At 37.9% G+C, this 23,583-nt stretch overlaps 1 protein-coding gene across 9 annotated transcripts; it reads right to left on the bottom strand.

Annotated features, from left to right (window-relative positions):
* Nucleotides 1–159: 159 nt before the first annotated feature.
* usp19 (ubiquitin specific peptidase 19) lies at nucleotides 160–23,117 on the bottom strand. Of its 9 annotated transcripts, XM_067372507.1 has the most exons (27): nucleotides 22,719–23,117; nucleotides 21,725–21,766; nucleotides 21,246–21,575; nucleotides 17,142–17,273; nucleotides 16,383–16,519; nucleotides 15,068–15,571; nucleotides 14,615–14,948; nucleotides 14,341–14,497; nucleotides 14,191–14,262; nucleotides 13,977–14,092; nucleotides 12,111–12,334; nucleotides 11,802–11,994; nucleotides 11,578–11,711; nucleotides 11,312–11,470; nucleotides 10,956–11,066; nucleotides 10,260–10,370; nucleotides 10,030–10,131; nucleotides 8,864–9,004; nucleotides 8,610–8,728; nucleotides 8,350–8,493; nucleotides 7,074–7,411; nucleotides 6,881–6,994; nucleotides 6,581–6,797; nucleotides 5,970–6,122; nucleotides 5,045–5,211; nucleotides 4,791–4,966; nucleotides 2,509–3,655 (listed from the first exon to the last, which is right to left on the bottom strand). In XM_067372507.1, the coding sequence occupies exons 3-27, from the start codon at nucleotides 21,409–21,411 to the stop codon at nucleotides 3,368–3,370; spliced, it is 4,509 nt and encodes a 1,502-aa protein (XP_067228608.1). In that variant the 5' UTR covers nucleotides 21,412–21,575; nucleotides 21,725–21,766; nucleotides 22,719–23,117; the 3' UTR covers nucleotides 2,509–3,367. The 9 variants fall into 9 exon arrangements, with proteins under 9 accessions (XP_067228610.1, XP_067228615.1, XP_067228608.1 ...); XM_067372509.1 differs by lacking the exons at nucleotides 2,509–3,655; nucleotides 21,725–21,766 and adding an exon at nucleotides 160–1,250 and having other exon boundaries at nucleotides 22,719–23,116; XM_067372514.1 differs by lacking the exons at nucleotides 2,509–3,655; nucleotides 21,725–21,766 and adding an exon at nucleotides 160–1,250 and having other exon boundaries at nucleotides 12,111–12,328; nucleotides 22,719–23,116.
* Between the last annotated feature and the right edge of the window lie 466 nt (nucleotides 23,118–23,583).

The following is a 23,583-nucleotide window of genomic DNA, read 5'->3' as shown; positions in this document are numbered from 1 at the left end:
TGACCACAATTTTGGAGTGAAGCATGACATTTTTTCATGGTATTTTCATGTGGTTCACCTGCTAATTAAAATATTTTACTTTAAACTTACACGTGAAACATTTTTTAACAAATATGACAAATAAATATGCACATACAGCTGTAACACCTAAGGTTGTTACGCAAAAAAAGGCTTTTATTTATATTAACCATTTGTTTTATTCACAGCAGCATTCTTACGATCAAACCCCCAGTTCCACTTTCTATGCAGTCCAATACGAAAACAAGGAATGGGGAAACAAGACAATCCACTCAAAACTTAGAAAAGAAAATAGGAGATGGTATATGATACACACTACTAGGGCTATTGTAGGTCAACATGCATCTCAGCCAATCAAGCTTTTGCATTTCCACAGGATCTGACATGGAGTAAAACAAAATAAATTTAAATCACTGGATTGTCTGAGAATGAAAGAACAGGACATCAAGTTAAGTAATGGCCAGAGTGTGTGAGGAAAAAAAATAACCCAAACAATCAGCCTTGCCCACACTTAAAACTTCACCTACAACAGTTTTGCACAACACTTCCAGACTCTTTACAGAGAAACACATCAGGCCAGGCGACACTTCAGTGAGAAATCAAACTCTTCTGTGCATCCAAACAAACTGTGTTGATCTCATTGATGGGTTTTTGCCAAAGTAACACCTCGTGTAAATACAAGCAAGATAAACATTGTATTAGAAACCTATCATATGTGAAATTGTGAATGACATAATTTCTAGGTGTTAAAATGTTTACATATACATAAAAAAACACACAAAAAAAAACCAAACAGATCTGTGCAATTCCTCTTGTGCACCTTCCAGAATTATTTGTGAATGTGTTTGAGGATTAAGTCTTTATTTTAAGCATCACTTTACTGTACGTCATCTGAACATACAGGCCATTTAGATCGGCTGTTTACAAACAGTCTCTGCGTTGGAAACGTACACCCAGCCTTTTTTTCACTCCACATTGCTAATGTAAATAGAAAATTGAGCACCTTTGCCATGCTAGATCCACTTGTGAGCATTAACGTCTATTTTTATTTATTTTTTTGAGGAAGCAAGTCTCCCTGACTGGGTCAAGTCTCAATCCACCTCTTCCATGCTGCTGTAGGACGGGGCGGCGCATTCTCCAGAGTGTGCAAACATCTCAGAGGTCACTTCCGTGCTCAACTGAGGGGGTCCGTCTGGGTCCAGGTCTGTCCCAAACAGTGTCTGGCTAGAGGCCTGTAAAATAAACCACCGTTATAGACAGAAACACAGCATTTTCTGAACGAAGTACATAAAACTTCCAACTGCACAATTCATCCATTCATTATAAATAAAAATCAGTGATTTCAAGACCATGTAATTTTGAATTATTTATTATTTGTGAAGAGCGTGGTACAGGCACTATTACAATTGAGCAGCATTTAGAGTGGTCTCAATTATTGCTGGGATATTTTGTGCAGCGTCATAAATAGCATGAGCATTTTTTCTTGTTTTTTTTTTTTTTTTTAAGATTATATTTAAATAATCACTTACCCAAACATATTCAATTACTGCTTAAATATGATTACATACATAAATAATAATGCAGTCCTGTGCCCTTAATCAAAGATTTATCCTTAAATTAGAACCAAAAACATTTCAAACAGGAACACCCATGATGACATAATGACCCATGACCTTAATGAGGTACAATAATATCTGATGGTATTGTTTTGGTCACGGTGTCCAGAGCTGAGGCATTCACAGAAGCCAAATGTCTTTAGGCTTTATAGTGTGGACGGCCACATGAACGATCAAAGCCCACCAGCATCCCTGAGACTGTTGAAACTGCCACATACCCACAAACCCCGTTACCACTCATCTTACAATATGTGGATCTCATCTCAACTTACAACATGTGCAGCTAGGCTTTGAATCAATGGATCAAAGTACAAAAAAACCAAACCTCACTGATTTCCCTAGTTGGGTACAGAAGTACAGTAAGGAGCTGACCTGCCTTGCTGACTCAGAAAATGCTAACCAGTCAAGCTATTTTTAAACAAAACATATTAAACTCTTACCAGATTGCTGACAAACTTTGGCAAAAAAATAAAAAATCGTTTTAAGAAGAAAATCATTTAGTTGTTAAAATGAGTAAATGATATAAATAACTAAAAACAAAAACAGAAAAAGTGAACATGAAACCATAAAATGAAGTAGCAAGATTATCCCAAAATACAAAGAATAAGACTCCAATCATCTAGAGTCAACATGAACTAATAGCACACACCGCTCACTTTACTTCTAGATTGCATCATAAACAAAAAAAACAATGCAAGACAGGACCTGATTTCATCCATTGGAAATGATTGGTTTGCGAGAAGAGGGTGTTACACACAGAATGGTGTCAGAATTAATGAGTTTGCTAAAACAATGTCTAAATCGTTATCTAGCCATTGTTCAACATTATTTTCATCAGCTGAAACCATCAAAATATATATATTTTTTAATTCCAAAGATATAAAAAACCTTTACCTGGAGAATAGCATGCACTGTAAATTCATGCATAAGAGTAAATAGAGTAAATAATTTTGAATTCATGTTGACTTTAAATTAAGCTCTGACATAATACACAAAGATAGTCATCACAGAGTTTAAAATGCCGCCATTATGCCGTTTATAAAGGCATTTAGGTTATATTAAAAACAGATGATACACAATGCTGAGCTCATCCAAAAATGTTAATAATTTAATAATAATTTATTGTCCTTCAAAACCTTGTGAACATAGATATTTTGAAGAATGCTAGTAACTAAACAGTTTGAGTTCTCATTGACTTCCACTGTATGCGTATGGACAAAAAACCCCCCAAAAAATACAATGGAATTCGAAGGGAACCAAAACATTCTTCAAAATATCTTCTTTTGAGTTCTGCAGAAGAAAGAAAGTGAAACAGGCTTAGAAGGGCATGAGAGTGGGGAAAAAAAAAAATCATTTTTGGATTATCCCTTTAATATTTGTAATTAAGCTGTTTTATTGGTTAGTTGTACAGCTAAAATAAAATCTCAAGTCTGGCTAAAAATGAGGCAGCAAATAACGTCCTAACTGCTATAAGTATTAAATGAGTATACGAAGTACATTTATGCAAGACATTTTTCCTGAGTGTTTTTTTTTAAACATTCTGGACAATGTTGTAAAAACTGAAATGGGACAAAAAAAAAGAAAAAAAGAAAAAGAAAAGAGGACTGGCATGGCTGCGTGACTCAAGCTAAATAACATTGAATTTGCCATCAAAGACGGTCATGACTTACAGTACAATCAGTTTAAAGTGCAAATCTTTGTACTGAGGGTCTGCAGCTGCAGTGACTAGTAAATCAAGCCCAGTTAGACCAGTATAACAAAGGATAGATGAGGTTGAACAGCAACGCTAGGACTGCGGCCACAGTGCCCAGGATGAAATATCTCAGGCGCTCGCCGTCACAGTAATCTGAGATGCCATCTCGTCTGCGGTGGAAATGCCCTCTCCTGTCCTCCTCTTCTTCTTCCTCCCCCAGCCTTGTCCTGGCTCTTCTTCCTCGTAGACCGGGGCGGAACAGGCTCCGAAGAGAGGCTTCTCGCTGCCCCTCCTCATCCTCCTCCAGTTCCTGCCATATCAGAGACGCCTGCGATTGGCGGAAACCTGTGTCAGCTTCTGGGAAAGGGCCTTGCTTCATCATTACACCGCAGAACACCAAATACACTTTCAGAGAGCTCACTGCTGTAGTTTCATATGCCGCTCACACACTGGATGGATAAGCAGATAAGCATGCAAGAGTAGATTCCAGAAGTAGAAATTCATAGCTTTTTTTTGAATCAATGTACACACTAAATTAAAGGCAAGATGTTTCCCAAGAAAGATACACCCATAAATAATCAAAAGGATGGACTACCGATGTTTAACTGGATCACGTGTGCCTCATTATCAATCATATAAAATGACCCTGATGTTACCAAATTGCCCTCAAAGCTTTGCGATGGTCAGTCACACGTTCGATTGAGCAGAAAAGCAAGATGTGAAGCAACGTCTTGTTAAGGTGCAGTCACATTTACCATTGCGCTGCGAAATCTCACAGGCGAAATCCAGTCATTTCAATAGGAATCTGTGCGCTTGGGGATGAAAAAGTTCCCCATGAAGATTTCGCTCATGTTCAAGTCGGTCATGCAAATTTACTTTGCTGACCAACAGAAAACTGCTTGGTTTGAAAGTGACTTCTGTGCGAGCGCTGCAATATTGTCACTGAACCTTTTCAGCCAATGATATTTAGCTGAAATATCGCTAATATGACCGCACCTTTACACATTGTTGAAACCAAGGCTCAAATGTCATTGTTGTATATTTATACCTTTTGAGATGCACAAAAATCATGAACAAAGAAAAAACATCAGAAAGAGGTCATGAGATCCTAACACAATTAATCAAAATCCACTAATTTAATGACCGTGATGCATTGTGATTCATCTATTTATCACGACTCTGAAGATGTCACATGGTGATTGTACTTCTGAACATCTGAGAGAAAATAATCTCTCATGAAACTGCTAATTAAATTATAATCATCTAATGTTGTCTGGGCATTTTTTAAAGAGACACCTCATTAAAAAATGAACAATGGAGAAATAGCCCTTTTTTAATGTTGAGAATCCACCAGGAACATTACCCAATCCCTTGCAACTTTAATGACCAAGTATATAGCTGCTCTACTAAGATTAAATGTTTTTCCATTGGGTTGCGGTGACATGAGAAGGTGCTGAGCTCACCTGACTGGCAGCACCACCAGTTGCAGCAGAGGATTCAGTGCCAAGGGGCCCCAGCAAGTGAGACGGCCTCTCCACTGGAGAGTTCCTGCGACGGTAAAACAGCACATATGCGTAACGTGTCACCACCTGACTCTCTTCCACTGTCGTCACTGTGCTGTCATCAAACAAACGCCAACCTGAAACAGTAAGACATACAGTGAGATGTTTCACATCATAGCTGTTGAGATGTTATTGAGCTAGAAGCGCTCACGTACCAACATCGCTGCGCTGGCTGTTCTTGTCACTGGGAAGACGAGCGTAGGCCGTGTAGTGTCCTCCAATCATTCCGCCATAATGGTTGATCACAGCGTAGAGGTCATAGATAGGGGGCTGCTGAATGTCACCCTTATGACCAATACAGAACTTACTGAGGTCCAAGTTTCTGATGAGAACAGAAAAAAAACTTGATGAAATATCCATTATATGGCCAATCCAAAACATGGATGATACACAAAACTTGTTCATACCACCATTAAACTATCAGGGTTATTTTTGCAGTGGTACTAACAACTGAGATGCCACAATTATTAACAATATTAATAACATTAACATTATTGCAGATGTTTTCAATCATTTTAAATTGTTCACTTTGTATCAAAATAACTAACTTGTTTCAACCATTCATAATATATTAAAATTTATTTGTATAGCACTTTTCATAATAAATTTCATTACAAATAAGCTTTACAAGTGATAACTGTTAGGAAAGGACTTCCCAGAAAGATTAAAAACCTTTTCCAATTTTCTAAAACTTTAAAATTAACATGGAACATATACATACATACATACATACATACATACAAACATATATACATATACATACATATACACATAAGTATAATAATAATAAATAAATAAAAATAGCTCAATCATACTAAATCATACTTGGGGTCAATAAGATTTTTTTTTTTTTTTTTATCGAAATGAACATTCAGCAAGGATGTATTAAACTGATCAGAAGTTACAGTAAAGGCATTTCTAATTGAACAAAAGATTTCCATTTCAAATAAATATTGTTCTTTTAAATGTTCTATTAATCAAAGAATCTTGAAAAATATCTATCATGGTTTTCACAATATTACTGTTTTACTGTATTTTTGATCAAATAAAATGTAGCCTTGGTGAGACATGAAAGTGTACCTGACTGGGAAATCGACCATATCATTAATCTTGTCCCTCCATATGAAGCTCCTAAATGAGAAGCGCTTGAGCTGGATGATGAGCACGTTGGGAAGGCGCCAAAGCAGCAGCTGTTTAGAGGCCTCCCTGTGTTGCTGACACTTAGGACAGTACCTGAAGAAGAAAAGATTTAAATGGGCCAATCACATTTATGATGCCATTTAAAGTGCCCCTATTATGCTATATTAAAAGTCTCCTACAATACGTTTACATTAGGGCTGTGCAATTAATCGCAAAACAATCACGATTTGAGCACATGCAATTTCTAAATCGCATAAGACTGCAATTTTATTTCTTAAATTTATTTATATTTTAATTCAGAATATTTTGGAGTATTTTGGATTCAGGAGAGAGGATGTGTCAGAGAGCAAGGTAATTTGCAAGACCTGTGAGATACAAATAGTGTCTGAGGGTGGGTCAAAGCAGATTTTGTTCGCAGGCAGCCAATGAAAGCTATAGGCTGGTATTATGCAAATGTGTTACAAACCAGGTAGGTGCATAATGGGGCACTTTAAACACCTTGCAAAAGGTACTTGATGCTTCAAGAGTTTGAAATTGGGGTGTGTCCATACCATGCCTCTTCAGGGGCCAGCACCTCAGGTTTGGTAAAGAGGTTCAGGCACTGCTCTAAGGTGAAGTGTCCTGCCCTGGAAGTCTCCGTAGCAGAGCCCGGGTCTTCATCAAACTCCAGCTCTTTAGAGCGCACCAGCACATATTCCTTCTGCCGCTCGTTGTTCTTCCACACCAGCTCCAGCGTGCAGTCATCAGGCAGCTCCAGTACCACATCACCTGTAGGTGGCACCAGGATGAAGATATGCTTCTCTAACACAAGCATTTTAAAAAACACATCCATCCAGAAACCTCTGACTGACCTTTGTCCTCAAGTTTTTTGTCCTCCTTTTGGTTTGAGTCCTGAATGATTATGTAGAATTGAGACACACTTCCACTCCCAGACTCAGAAGGCTGCTGATACCCGGTCACTACAGCTATCAATGAACATACAATGATGGACTATTCCTCCACAACAAACAAAGACTTCAAACAAATAGCTTTAGACCAACTTACCTTCTGGTTTAATAGCCTTTTCACATGATGTTTCTTTCTCAACCAAAGAATCTTGGGAGCTGGTAGCAAGCTCACAGCATCCTGAGTCAATGGTGTGTGTGGAGAGTGTGTCACCATCTGCTGCGGAGAGTGTAGACACGGTCTCTGTTTGAGGGGCTGTGACAGTATCACCCTGCTCCGCTAGGTTTTCCACTTCTCCTGCAGATGGCGGCTCTTCCTCCTGCTCTTGACACTCTGAGACACTGCCCGCCATGGAGGTCAGGTCAACACGGGACAAGCCGGCCTCTGGGGACGTCCTACCGGACTGGAAAGGTGGCTGGAACACATTGACAGAGTACCTGCACACAGAAATGAAGGGTTGCACAGTGCTTGCTGGTTCCTAGTTTTTAAAAGATTTTTCTTTTTATGTCAGCATCAATCTATTTGCCAAAACTACTAAATAAACTAGCTAAGAAAAATAATAATACAATTAAATAATTTATAAGTAAATGCTATAGTAAATACGCAAACAAATAATAATAAAAAACAACTCAAATCACAAATACATTTTAAGAGTCATCAATAAATAGACAAAATTATATTTAATAAAGGGTATCAAAAATATAACAAATAAAATGGTTAACGCTACAAAATATGTATAAGATATACAACTAAAAATAAAAAAAATGCCATTAAATAGACAAAAATAAAAAGCTATAAAATAAACAGACAAACAAGTAATTTATAAAATAAATTACTCCAATAATTTCTATAATAAATACAAAATGCTCACAGAAATGCTATCAAAAATATAAAGTATATAAAAAATAAATACTATGGAATTTACAGACAATTAAATAATTTATAAATAAATGACATCAATAAATGCTATAATAGACAGACAATAAACATAAAATGTTCACCAAAAAAAAAAAAAATTTCTTCAAAATCTGCGAAATGGCTAAAAACTCTATTATGCTGCCAGGCCAGTAGGTGGCAATGTCACTTTGTAAAGAAAAACTACACGCCTGTTAACTGAACATTTAATATGCATGCGCATGACGTTAACACCATTGTTTTCAAAAACTTGCACTTTGAAGGCAGTTTTCAAAAGTTTGCATTTCAGGAATCCAAAATGTCACTGTGGTATAAATGAACAGCCAAAACGTAGAAAAAAAAAAAGAAAAAAAAAAAAGCCAAAAATGCTGTGATGTAAACATCCACTTACTTCTAAAACTGACCCAATTCCCAAAATACACAAATGGTTAAATAATTCTAAATCTAATTGTAATTATACCTAGAGTAGCCTTCCAGAAGCTGTGTGAGGCGGGTGTAAGTCAGCCTAGACTCAGGCACACTGATTAAAAATGGCAGTCCTATATTCTCCACATTGGGCCGGCACATGGTCTTGTGATTAGGCCAGTGGTTCTTCTGGCAGGCCCTGTAATCAGAGGAAAGAAACTTACCACCAACTAAACCAAGACAAAGTCTCTAAATCCTAAGCGTGATCTCAGAGCCAGCACAACACATGCTTCTAACGAACAGATGGAAACTCACTGATTGCAGTAGCCGACACGGTAACAGCGAGTACAGCGCTTGAGCTTCTCGTCATCAGAGGCAGGAGGCTTCAGGCAGCCAGCACACTTTGTGATTGGGATGCTAGGTACCTGAGGTCTCTGAAGATCAATACAAAGACAATTAATACATGAAATCATAGCAAGAGAAAAAACAACAAATACTTGAACAATACTGACACAAACCCACAAAACCTAGGGAAAAAGGTGAAAAAATAAGTGATGGAAATGGTGTACCTGTTGGACCTTCAGCAGCACCACCCTCTCTTTGGCAAGATCTTTTGACAACATCTCAAAGCAGAAGAGCAGGTCATTGGACGAGACCGTGTCTAAAGATTGAGACGGTGAAAAGATTCTGTGGAACCTGCCCTTCAACACCTGAGAGAAAATATAGAGGCTTATAAATGGCGTACAAAACATAATATCACAATTCCAACAATTATGAAAACAAGATAATCAAGATGAAACTAATATTGTGGCACATTCTGCTTTGCAATGTTAATTTAGAAAAAAAAAAAAGAAAAAAAAGGGACACGCAAGACATTACAATGTACTAACAATGTTTCTTGGAGAAGAAAAATCAGAAAGAACAGTTAAAAAAAAAAAAAAAAAAAGAAGTTTCAAATAATCCAATCAGTCAATAATGTCAAGGATTTCCTGGCTTGAGCTGAGCATTCCTTAAGCATGAATTCAATGCCATTTTAGTAAAACTGACTAAAGTTAATAAACAAGACAACAAATTATTGACTAAATTGAAAGGATATTTTCATTAAAAGACAAAAAATTATGACTAATAATCAATGTGAAACATATATATATATATATATATATATATATTTATTTTTTAAATTGCACTTTGTATCATTGCGCCCTCTTCTGGACTGTTGATTTTAAAATCTGGGTGTTCTCTTGTAATTTCACATAACTGAACTAATGTTTAGAAATATAATCAATTTAAAATAAATGTTTCCAAAATTCCAATTAAGTGAAAATTTTCAGTTTTGTTTTTGGTCATACACCCTTTTCTTTAAAGCTAACGCCAATGGAATATGTTGAATATAGTTTACAAAAATGTTGACTATGTTTTGGAGTTTTCATTAAACATTATATCCACTCTTAAAAAAAATGAATAAATGAATGATGTTTATAATGACTAATCATGTAAATCAACATTTCAATATTGACAAAAATAATTGTGATTTTGACCATAATTGAGCAGCCATATACATCAGCATATTTTCTAAATCAAAATATGAATATTTTAGAACACAAACAAAATGTATCATAATAGTTCCTGGGCATTGTATAGTAAAAACATGTTTGCATTTTAGCCTCTAGATAATTTGACAGAAAACATGGATCAAACAAGTGCAGATGAAAAGTTTAGAACAGAATCATCATACCTCTGCCAGCCTCAGATTCTCTGGTTTGGTCCTGACGCTGCGAGATATTGAATCCAGTACTTCAGTCGTGCTCGAGTTCTCTTTACTCACACTGACCAAAAACTGCACAAACGGTCGGCAAATTGTTTAGATCAAATATTAATTTGAAAATATTACAGATTAAGCCCTTCATGCCCAGGCTTACTGAGGAACTTTAGATTGATGTGCTGTTTTTTTGTTTGTTTTTTTACCTTGACTGGTTTCTTGTGAGGTTCTTTAGCAAAATAGAAAACAGTCAGCACCTTCTGTTTCTGAGGTAGAGGGACAGGCAAGTACAGGAAGGGGTCAAAGGTTATGGAAACCTAAAAAAAAAAAATCATAAAAAAAATGAAATAATAGATGAGTAAACTCCCACAACCATATAGCTAAGAGATACTAGACATCATAATTATCTGCCCAACATCATCAAAAGTAATAAACATTTCCTAACACACAAAGGCGGCCTAAACTGGGGACCACTTGACCTGTATTAATATCCCATTCTGTTTCCCATAGAAACCAAAAAGCCAAATCAAAAGTAACAGACACTTAAAATGTTACAAAAAGATTTCCATTTCAAATAAATGCTGTTCTTTTGAACTTTCTATTTAAAAATCCTGAAAAAATGCATCTGTTTCCACAAAAACATTTAGAAGCACAACTGTTTTCAACATTGAAGATAAATGTTTCTTGAGCACCAAATCAGCTTATTTATAATGATTTCTGAAGGATCATGTAAAACCTGAATTAAGTGACAATATTCAGCTTATATTACATTTTGAAATATACAAAAATATTTTAAACAGTAATATACAAGAGACCTTGTTTAAAAAAAAAAACCTCCAAAACATTTGAATAGTAGTATATACATTTGAATCATAGGTCTTGTTTTGCTCTTGACGCATTACCTTAGAACACACTGGACACACCAGCTTTGACTTGTACTGGCCCTGAAAGAGGTCAACAATGAAGGAATCGTTCCTCATTTTATGCCTCTGCCATGCCTCTTCTGCAATAACCTGCCAAACAATAAACAAGAACAACGTTCAGCAGATTTGTAACCATACTTGATAAAGCTTGATACTCCTAGTAAGAATGCTTACGTTTGTCAGTTGTAAAACTTAATACAACATTTTTATTTGTTTATTCCTGGTATTTGCACACTCTGCCCCAAATCCAAGTGCACAATCTCTTCCAAAATTCAACTGAAACCCTTTTAGGTAATATTGTTCAGTATGTTTTGGGACAAAAATCAAGAACTCACTTCATCCTGACGGCCGTCTGAGTCAACAGTCTCTGTATATGGTTTGTGTTGGATGCGGTTCAGGTCCTCATGCAGCCCATCTAGCAAGAAAGCCATGAACTCCTGAGCATCGTGCTGTGCGTAGCCTGTAAATTGACTGGCCTTACTGGCAACTATAGCCTATGAAGAGAAATGAAACACCACCCGGTCATTATGGGTTTTTTAACCATTAAGTTTTTAACTAGCAGATATGGTATAACAGGACAGTTTTGTTGCTTCATTGATACCTTTAATTTGGAGGGTTGAAAAGCGTGGTGAGTGCCCTTCCACAACGCTCGAAGTAGAACAGCAAAGCCAATGGCCAGTCGTCCACCCGTGCCCAATGGGTTAGTACAGTTAATCTCGGACTCAAATGCCCGGTCTGAAAACAAACAACACAAAAACACACAGCTGGGTAAGACACATAACCATATGAAAAGTAGCAATTCTCATCAATGAAAATGCCACTGACCGTGGAAATAATCCCTGAGCTCCCGTGTGTTGGAGAGGGACTGAATCACACTGTTCATAAAGCAAGTGTTTCCCAAATTGACTAGTCCAGTGAAGCCGGGGAGACACACCTTCTTCTCCTCTACTTCTTCAGCTCTCTCACTGCCTGCAGGAGGAGTGTGAGTCATGGGCTGCACCATGCAGGTGGGCTTGGGCTATGGACAGATGAAAAGAAAAGTCTTATCTAAAAGGTCTGAGACAAGTTATGGTCCACTAGATTATCATATGTGACATAAACATGATGATGCAGCCTTATTGTCTGCTATATTACCGTTACAACAGTTGGTTCCTGTTTGAGGGACACGTGTTCTGGGACTGAGCGAGGGGCCACGGCATCCAGACCCGAGTCCTCTGGGGCTCGAGGGGGTTTGACTTTCTCCTCTCCCACACGTGGTTCTTCTTTAGCAGGAAGTGCATGCTGGCTGCTTCCTGGCTGACTCTTTTCAAGTGTGGAAGGGCTGGAGGGCACAGCAACCTTGGCGCCCCCCACTGCACCTTAAACAATAGACAACAGACAAGAGAAAAATAAAGCTTATGGTTAGCAGATTAAAAGTCATAGCTTCAATCTTCAGTCATTTCTTATTAATATGTTAAAAAGAGTTTTACTGCTTAAAATTTGTGTGGAAATCATGATACATTTTTTTCAGGATTCTTTAATAAATAGAAAGTTCAAAACAAAAGCATTTATTTGAAATAAAAATTGTTTGTCTCTACTATCACTTTTGATGAATATTAAACGGTAGTGTATATATTATTATAACAACCACAACTGAACAAGCTACTTAAATTTGTAAAAAGTTAGGCTGGGTATTGTCAACCACTTCATGATACACTTAATTTGTGAAGCATTACCATATCACAGTGTATCAATATATAATTGGACTGAAACAGCCCTAGTAAAACGCAATGTTGGAGTGGTAGCTAAAATTGAGAGAAGGCTATGTAGAGCAGTGTGGGTCAAAACCCTGGCATAAAGACAAGAACACATTGGCACATTTGGCTTGACCCCGTCTCACACTCGTATTGAGTTACTGGATCACTCCCTGTAGTCACATTCCTTTTCTTGACTGGTTCCCTCATTTCAGCATGTAAACAAAAACAGTCCAGCTTTTCCACAGTAATAATATAATATGTGCTCCCTATTACACATGTCAGAGCTCTCTGAAAGATCAAGGGTCCAGTTGTTCTGATTTAGCCAAGCCTTAAAGGCCTTTTCACACTGAGCGTGGTTAAGTTATGTGAATGCATAGATCCCTATGGAGCTATTCACACCAAGTGAATCACGCGATCATTCTTTCGACCAGTGTTTTGATGTTTTCCCCTGTCGTTCTATGATAAAATAGGCCGTCCAATTAGATTTTAGCTTTAGATCGCATAACCTGAGTCACTACTGTTGCACAAAAGGGCGAGATTGGTGGCGCAAGAGAATGGATGCGGAGTTCTTTTAATCATTGGTGTCTGAGAACAGATTTATTCTCACATGTTCTTTCACTTTAGAGCGCAGTCGGAAGTTATTACAAGCACTCGAGGATGGTTTAAAGTGGGGTTTGAGCAAAAACATAGTAATAATCTCATAAGTTGTGATGTAGCTTAATGCTTATTGTAGCTCTAATTACACCTGTTACCCAGCTGCAATATTTTATGATGTATTAAGTAAGAATTCTCATAAGATCTCGTAAGATCCCACTTTTTTTTTTTTTTGCTATTCAAATCAACAATGGAGTACGACCGATGGACCAACAATGAGGTTTAGGCTTTATTAAGCTTATATTTGGAGGACAAAATCCAGCTGGAACTGGAAAGTCGCACCCAGTCCTATGTCACCGGACTTCACCAGTACTTTGGACCGCAATGGAAACGCAGACAGCAACAGGTCTGGGGGGAAAAAAAGTTCCTGGAGCAAATTGTTCTGGGTAATTTCGGTGGAAAAGCAGCTATAGATAGCTTGTGTTTCTCGCGTAGCACCAAACTTTTTTTATCTTAATATATACTTTTGTATGTTGTGTAGCGAATGAGGTTAAAGCCAAATTGGAAAACCTACGAGATACATACATGAGGAAAATGTATTTATATAAACACATGTGTGTGTTTGTTTGTAAAAGACTGTTCAGAAGCAAAGAGAATCCAGGCAGCAGACCTTGTGTGGCAGGGGCCTCCAGACCCCCCCAGCGCTGACTGTGTCTCTTCTTCAGGGTGATGTCGATTCGGGACGGAGTAAAGGCATAGCTGGACTGATCTGGCTGGATTAGATTCCTGAAACATCAGCAGATGGAACCAATAAAGAAACCTTTAGAAACGCACACTTGATAAGTGGATCGACAGAGATTAGGATGCCCATCAGACAATCTTACCTGAGTTTAACCTGCCATTTAAAGACAGTGTTTGGTCCGCAATCCGGATGAAGGCGCAAAAAGTTGGGATCACTGTGGACAGTTTCAACAATTAATGGAAATATAGGTGTTTCTCATGAGGAAACTCATGAGTGCAGACTAATCTTTCACCTGGTCTGGAAGATAAGAGTGAAGTCTTGTTCCCTGAACAGCACCCTGGAGGTCTGCCGGCAAATTTCTTTCATGTAGACATTAACAACCATCAGGTCTGTCCCTTTCTCATAAGAGTCATTCTTCACCAACTTCAAGTTCACCATCGGCTCTGGACCTTAACACACATCAGTCATGAGAAATAAAAAGGTTAAAAAGGTTTTGGGTCAGCAAGATTTTTTTATGTTTCTGAAAATCTAAGCGTCACAGTATATTACAAATATTCTTAACTAACCTTCGGTATCCTCCTCATGGCTCCCTCCATGTGGCTCCTCCTTGGACTTGTCTCTCTTCTCCTCTGTGCAGCTCTTCTCCTCTGTGCAGCTCTTCTGAGGAGACTCCTCTCTCTTTGAGGATGTTGAAACAGGCTCTCCAGATCCTGATTCATGAGATGGAAGCACTTTAGGGATCTGGGTATCAGCTTGTGGCTTCTTTTCCTCCTTTCTGTTTCCTGTCTCATCTGATGCTATTTTTTCAGAGTTTGTTTTCATAGGAGAAGAACTCCTCTCCTGATGCGTCACCTTCGACTCACACACAGAGGAAACAGTCTTGTGATCATCTGCTTCAACCTGTAAACAACACAAAGGACAGACCACAGGATGTGAGAGACTTTTTCCACCATTCTATTTCCTGCTGATTATTTTCATTTTCAGGTGAAGTCTCACCTGATTATTGTTATTAGTCTCACCTGAGCATTGCTTTTTGGCCTCCTGTCAACTCCTTTTTCTTTCGGCGATGTCTGGCATGCTTGACCTTTGACCTGCACCTGAGCCCTGTTGTCTTTTGCATTGCTAGATGAAGAGGCACCACTGCTAACGGCTGATGTGTGTGTCTTGCCATTAACTGCTTGTTTGGATTGAGACGTCATCGATGAGCAGGGAGCTAAAGGGGGCTCCTTTATGTTTTTGGAGGGTCGTGTGGTACGCTTTGCGCTGGGCTCATTGCTCGAGTCTGCTTTATCGCTTGATTTAATGTCTGCTACTTTCACGCCTGTGCTCTCAGTGAGCTCCACCTGTTTGCCTTTCATCCCTCGTTTCAACCCACGGTCGGGTTTACCTCGTTTTTGCTCAGCAGAAGTCACTGCGGGCGTTTTCTCAATGCTTTCGCTAGATTTTTCAGGCCGCCCTGTGGTTGACTGCTGGTTGCTGCCATTCTCTGTAAGGATGTTCACCGTTTCTGTCTTTTTCTTGTTCTGTTTAATGGGGAACATGAATAAATAAAGCTTGTCTGAGGGATCTCTGACTAGGCAAACATTCATGAACGCTCAAAGCTGCATGTGTACATGGCAACACAGTTCTGACTTTGCTCTTGCACAGACCAATAGGAAATATCTGTAACTTTCAAACTTTCTAATCATCCTAATAACTTATATATAACCCATATTATGCTACCAGAGTTATGTATTGTATTATACTAAATACTAAATATTTATTAATAATATAATTATTTTGCTAAATATGTTAAAAAACCTTACATAAAACCTTAAATTTCATTAATGACATTTTCAAACACCATCAAAAGGGATGTCTAAATAGACTAAAAGCCAATTCTCACCACACAGACAAATGCCAACAAACAAGTTAGCCTTTGAATGGAGTTTTATGAAAAGAAAAAAAAAAAAAAAAAACACATTCACACTGCCCCAACAGACACTAACAAACATTGACTGAACATGTTCACTAGGGTAAAGAACTCTGACCAACGCCAACAGAGGTAACACTAATCCAACAAAACCCAACAAAAGTGTTTGCTGGTATTTGTCTGTAAAAAGTGAATTGGCCTTAATAATACAAATTGCATTAGATTAGAAGTTCAGTCTTTGAAAATTTGCAGAATTTCTTTCTAAGGAATGACAGCTCTATCTGCCAACAAAAATAGATTTTGCTTAGCAACAAACTACAACAAATCAGTAGGAAGTAAAAAAAAAAAAAATCTTCTTTGAAAAGGAGATGGACAACAGTAGGAAAAAAAAGAAAAGAAAAGAGCAGAGCATGTGTTCTTACAGCGAAGGTAGGCCACGTGTTGAGGGGGATCTTCTTGTGCATGACAAGCTGCAGAACATTTGTTTTCTCCTTATAAAGCAATTTACTGCAGGAGGCTTCGATCTCTTCATGGAGATGACAGCTCCATTCACGGCCATCTAAGAAAACACAAACAGCACAGTACACTACTGTTCAAAAATTTGGGGATGGTAGGATTTTTTTACGGTTTGTGAAAAAAGTCTCTTAAGCTCACCAAGATTCATTTATTTGATCAGAAATATAGTAAGAACAGTAATATTGTGAAATATTATTACAATTTAAAATAACCGTTTTCTATTTGAATATATTTTAAAATGTATTCCTGTAACAACAAAACTGAATTTTCAGCATCATAACTTCAAACTACAGTGTCACATGATCCTTCAGAAATCATTCTTATATGCCGAATTGCTGCTCAAGAAACATTTCTTCTTATCAACTTTAAACTTTTTATCAGCATTCTTTGATAAATAGAAAGTTCAAAAGAACAGCATTTATTTGAAACAGAAATCTTTTGTAGCATTACAAATGTCTTTACTGTCACTTTTGATCAATTTAGGAGTCCTTTCTGAAGGAAATTAATACTTTATTCAAAGAAAATAAAGAAAAAACATCTTACTGACCCCAAACTTTTGAAAAATAGTGAACACTCAAAAACAAACAAAGACAAACACAGCACACACTAACAAAAGACCAACATTAGCCAAATACGATAGACACAAGCACACATAATGTCCTTACCCGGCAAGCGGATGTGGCAGGCGGAATCGGAAAAGGCAGAATCGATATCTTCTACTCTCAGCACCCCAGCATCTCCACAGTTCAGCCTCACAATCACCTCATACGCATTCTGCTTCCAGTCCAGAAACAAATCTACAAATAAATAAACATTCATGTAAGGCTGGATCCATCACAAACACATCACATAATATAATATCACTGAAGAAAACCCTGACTGTAATTAAAAGTATTTTTCCATAAGCAGAGGGAAAACGAGAATATTTGTGTACAGAAAACACAATTAATTATTACAAACTAATAGCAAAAATCAAACCTGATTTCATGATAACGCTACACGATCTGAAAGCCAATCATAGCAGAAAGCCCAACTCCCTTCGATTTCAAACCACTCTGTTATTGAGTTTAACATAGGTGCGTGTTAGCGAGCAGGTCAGAGACAGCAGGAAAGAGCGAGAAAGAGAGCGTGTTTATCTCAGGATCAGGCTTCAGGGTCAAGTGACAGCTAGTCCCGTCCCTTAACTCTCTCTCACTGTGACACACAGATCTAAAAGGTCATCAAGAAACCGCCACGCCCCACAGCTGGGCTTCTATTCCACGTGATGTCATCTCCACTCTGCCAGTATCCCATGAGCCTCCCTTGTATGACAGGAATCAGCAGTCCAGAGATAGACTTCTCCCTCTATTTGTGTAAGGAAGGTGCTCTGCTCCATCTCGCAGAGACAAAACACAACACTTTGACAAAAGAAAGACAATGGCGCACCCATATCGAATGCATGTAGAAAGGCCGATGAGGAAGGAATACTCTAAGTGAAGTCTTCTCATGCATGTGCCGGGCAGAGTCACTCCACTGACCTTGACAAAGCACTTTACTGAAGCAGTGGCTCACAGGCTTGGATTACAACACTTCAGCACTCAACACAGCACTGCAGAGGCAAAACACTCAGCAGACAGCAAACGCCAATATATGTTTGTCAAACCTGTAGTCACGCATCTCAACAACCATTGGTAATTGTAAACTGAACACATTACCAGTCGACGTAGATGTCAATATTTTTATTCTATATTGTGACGTACATACGAGTAAAGTGGTTATTGAAAAAAATAAAAATTAAGGGCATATCTGAATACAATCTTGCAGTTGATTGTAAGTAAGAGGCAGGGTTTATGCAAAGGAAATGATTGACAAAGTCTGGCATACCACCTAGGAGAAGTCAAGTTATGATACTTTAATTAAAGCTGCAATCTGGCATTTTTCCTCTTTGTCGCCATCTCTGTTTGAAACCTGCAATTGGAGTCATATGCGGAATTGTTATCGTTACGTGCGTTGTGCCTCGGCATGGCTCAGCGCAGATAAATGTAATGTTTGCTGTCAGTCACTGCACTGGTGTGGATACTGTACTTCAGAATCACAGATTCTGCGTCTTGAAAGTATGACCAATATTTTCAAAATTTTCACCGGAAAATATCATCTGAACAAGTAAGTAACATGTCTGCCACTGCCACTGTTCTGACCAACTGAGCATTAGGCCTACAATAAATCATGCTGTCAATGATGATTAAATCTAACGATCGCTTAGCCTGGATTATTACTATTGCGCTACAAATTATTATTACTGTTATATTTGTTCTCAAATTGTTAATGTTAACAACATCAGCATTGCATGACTGTGCATTTAGTGTATATTAGCGTTACCTGTAGATTTCAATTTCTGTAACCACTCTGCCGTCTGAAGTCTTTTGCTTTTGACTACAGGTGAATCTCCAGTTGTCACTGATGATGGTCAGTGTCAGATTGATGTTTAATTATTTCAGCTGCTGTGTGAACAGGCTATAAATGATCCGATACCAGCAGCATCCTCACATGCCTGGACACCTTTTTTCTGTTTACAGACGTGATGTAATGACGCAAAGACGAACTGCTGCATGCTCGAATTTCCTGTGGAAATCCACCTGGTGGCTCTTATTATAAAACATTATTACAAGCTTACCTTTGTGAATCGAGCTAAGATAAGGAGATAGTTTTGAATACTGGCTGGATATGTACTTGCTCAAAAATTGATTTGGGATAATTTTTAAACAAAAAAAAAAATAAAAAAAATTACGGACAGCAGCTTTAAATTACAAGGTCAAAAAAAGAAAAGAATCATATGCATGGATGAAACCTTCACAATGAGATCACTAACATGCATCTAAAATGTTAGGGTGATACTAGGGTAAATTCACATTTCATGCTAGGCCTGACCGATATATCGCATGTGATTGTCACACGCATTTCGTCAGTAAAGCCGGTTCCCTGATTACCGCTAAATCGCCATCACCTGCTTTCAAATGGAGCGGCATTTAATAGACAGAACCGTAGATCACTGACAAGCTACGCAATATCACGTTCATATCGCAGATGAATCGCCTTCGATAATGAACGCGATATTGTGTGGTTTGTCAGTGAACTACGGCTCTATTAAATGCCGCTCCATTTGAAAGCAGGTGATGGCGATTTAGCGGTAATCAGGGAACTGGCTTTACTGACGAAATGTGCGTGACAATCGCATGTGATATATCAGTCAGCCCTATTTCATGCCAAGAAGCATTATTAAGATATATAAATATCAGACATTAATTCTCAAGGTAGAAATGTATGGATGCTTGTTTCCATCACTGAATAAAAAAAAAAGGTAACTGCAACTTTTTAATTCACAATTAAACTTTTTTCTCAGAATTATGAGATATAAACTCACAATTGCAAATTATAAAGTCATAATTGTGAGCTGACTTTCTCAGAAATTGACTTTATAACTCACAATTGCAAATTTATCTCTCTCAATTGGATAAAAACAATAGTGAGAGAAAAAAAAAAATCTGAATTGTGGGACATAAACTTGCAATTGTGAGAGAAAAAGTCGCAATTACCTTTGTATTTTTTTTTATTCTGTGGCGGAAACAAGCTTCCATAAAAATGTGCAGCTAAACAATTAGCACAAAACAACAATGAAAATCATGACTATGTAGGTTACAATTTAAACTAATACAACTGCATTTGTTAAAAAATATTTTTTTAGTGTTGCAGTACTAATTTACATATGGAGTCAAAAGCACAAATAAAACAATTTTTTAAAAAAATGGTTCTGCATAAAAGTTATCTGAAAGTTAAGCAATTATCATCTGTATTGGTCTTAAAGCAATACTGATCTCTCTCTTCCCCGGTCAACTGAAGTATATTCACACAAGTCTAAGAAGCTGCCATATACTTTAAGATTAAGGTTCTTCATGAATGCCAAGGACATGATAACTTTAGATAATTGAAAAGCAATCACTAACCAAACAAATTATTACTTATGGACATACATAAACATCCAACAGGGAAAATAAGGCTCATTTAACAACTGTCAGCAATGTAAAATCTAAGATCTCAGATCACAGCATTCAAAAATCACATTGTTGTTTTACTTTCATTATCACTTTGTTTTGATCAAAGATAATTACCAAAAGATGATTATCAGAAATGTCAAAATATGAATCGTCTAAATAAAACTGGATTCACTACATACCAACTAATACAAGCTTCTAATGCCACACAACAACCAATTCAATAGGCCAGCTATAGAAGTAGTGCCATAGCTAAATCAATAGGGACTACCATAGCAGAACAATTACACAAGTTCAGTGCGTTTCACACAGTTCGTGTCTGTTAACTTCACAGTTCCCTGTTTACCACACTATGCAACAGATTGGAATCCAGCCCAGCTCTGCACATGAAAATAGGACAATGACTATACCTTCAATGACTTTAACCTCTAGTTATGGGCCAGACTGCATTTTATACCGGTCAAAAGGACACTGCACCACAGACGCTTTCTATCAGATCATATTACATTAGATATCACTGCAGTACAACATTTATCCCACGCTATATTTTTTGCCCAAGTATATGAATCAAATATCTGTCTAGGTCCCAACGGCTTGATTTCCAAGAATAAAGCCTGGCAGAAGACAAAGCGAGAGCACAATCAAAAAGATAAGAGACAAAATAATTAGGGAACAGGACCTAGGTGAGATAAAATAATTCCAACCCAATTTGAGTGTTTACGAACCATTTCCTCTCCTTACCTTTCCTAGACTCTGTGCTAATGCTTGAGGCTGCCCGCTTGGCCTCTTTGCTCTCCTGGTTGACTTTGTCCTTCTGCTTCTTCTTGCTAGCGCTGACCGCATCGTCAGGTCCTCTCTGACCTCGCCTCCGACCCGATTCGCTGGGTCCTGTACTGCTGCTGGCCATCTTCAGCCACTTGCCGCTAATGGGTCGGCCGTCTCCGACCTCGCTCCCACTGCCGGAGCTGCTTCCACAGGGGTCTGGATCTGAGCTGTGCCGTTTCCTGCCTGGTCCAGCTATCTTGGCGGTGTTTCAAGTGAGAGTACTCCCAGAAGAGAATCAGAGGGAGACTGCAAACAAAAACAAAGGAAGTATGTAATACGAATAGACTCTGGTGGAGGGAATCACCTGGGGCCCCATGGTAAAAAAATATTACCACGATGCAATATAATTATGACATTTTAAGTATTGTAAACATATATATATTGCAATTTATTACCTTTATTTCAACTGCAAATGTCCCAAATGGAAAACTTTTTATCTAATAAGAAACAATTTTAGTTACTTCTTGGCTTGAAAAATAGTAAAGCAAAACTGACTAGGTCTCTATGTGAAGCTTCTAAGCCATTTACATGACATCTCACACCTTTTATATTATCTCATTTCCTATTTGTTCAGTATGTTTGGCAAATTGTATTTTGATGTGCAAGTATTGTGTTGTCACGTTAATTGATTAGAATTTAAATGGCAATATAAAAAAGGAAAAAGCACCTCTTACTTTAAAAGCTAATGTGCTCGGAGACAAATGTTCGACCAAACCTTTTTATTTCACTGATTAGAGTTTGTTTAATAGAAAACATTAAACGCCAACCCACCAACACCGGTTACTGTCAGTGTCCTGTCACTTCTCTGTCATTATCCAAATATATGGCGAAAGAGAAGATATCTTTGACTTCAGTAAATTCTATATTTCCTTTTGTTTTACATTTCAGTAGTCATAAGAGAAATATATATATATATATCTATCTATCCATGGAAACCCAAGCAGCTTAAAAATCCATAACAATCGCTAATGCCGCGGCTGCTAACCCGACTAGCTTAGCCTGTTCGAGTAGATTCCACACTCTTCACCTCAAAACATGCCACCAACAAACTGTCACTTAACGTTCATTTTGTTGTAATGATGCTAAATATCATTTGTAGTAAGTGTGACATATCTTAACTTTGTTGTTTGGTTGTTGGAGATGCCGGTTAGCCGTGTGAGGAGCGAGCTAAATATCCGTTAAAGGGAACCGAGGCGCGAGGCCTCTCGCGCTGCGCCGGCTGTCCAGCTAATAACGAGCTTAGCTTCTAATAGCACGCGCTACTGAGCCGGAACACTTTACCGCAAGGTCGGATGGTGAGGCATTGTCAAAAGTGTGCATACCTGCAAAGGACGTGAGGGCATTTTACGATATCTGGATATGACAGCAGTTGTTTAGATGAAATCTTACTTTGTTTCGTTGTTTTTCTGTAATGACGAGTCGGAACGGCTTGTTCTTTCTTTCGTTAGCGGAGCCGCAGCGACTCCAGCTTAATTCAGCACCAGGCTTCGAACACGGCAGCGGGCCGCCGATCTCCCCTGAGCCGCATCAGCTCGCCCCTAAAAACACGATGCTTCTTATTTCCGAAATAATCCTAACCAGGACCCATTCTGTTGCGTTAAAACAGAAACCAAGCTGCTGTAAATACAAACAAAGACGCAAAGACGGTGCCCGTCCGTCACTTGATGAGCCGACCGCTGCTCTGTAACTCACACTTTGTCAGAGAACAAAAACAAAACCGGGTAGCAACGGCTATCACGCCAACCTGCTCCAGACACAAACATACACACGGGCGACTTCCGGACGCTGTGCGTTTACAACCATGCGCAGATGAAAACGATTTTAATGCATCAAAATAAACATAATAAATTGTTATTTTGAATGCATCACATTTTTTTAAATTAAAAATGTATCACGGTATCCACAAATATATTACGCAGCAATATTATTCAGCATTGATAATAATACCAAATATTGAGCACAAAATCAGCTTATTTAGAATGATGCTGAAAGATTATGTGACATTAATAATTGATGCTGAAAATTTTAAATGTAATTTATTCCATCACAAGAATAAATAACATTTTAAAATCTATCTACCGTTATTTAAAATTGTATATTTATGGATTTTTTTTCCTATATTTTGATAAACAATAAATGCAAACATGGTAAGAATAAGAGACTTTAAAAACATTTTAAAAATGTATAATGAACTATGTTGCATCAAGAAAGGTTAAGAAATTGTTTGGGATTTTCATGTAATTTCTCAAATTTT

Source organism: Chanodichthys erythropterus, chromosome 20 (genome assembly GCF_024489055.1).
Source record: "Chanodichthys erythropterus isolate Z2021 chromosome 20, ASM2448905v1, whole genome shotgun sequence".
Classification (NCBI taxonomy): domain Eukaryota; kingdom Metazoa; phylum Chordata; class Actinopteri; order Cypriniformes; family Xenocyprididae; genus Chanodichthys; species Chanodichthys erythropterus.
This window is presented reverse-complemented; position numbering and strand designations above follow the sequence as displayed.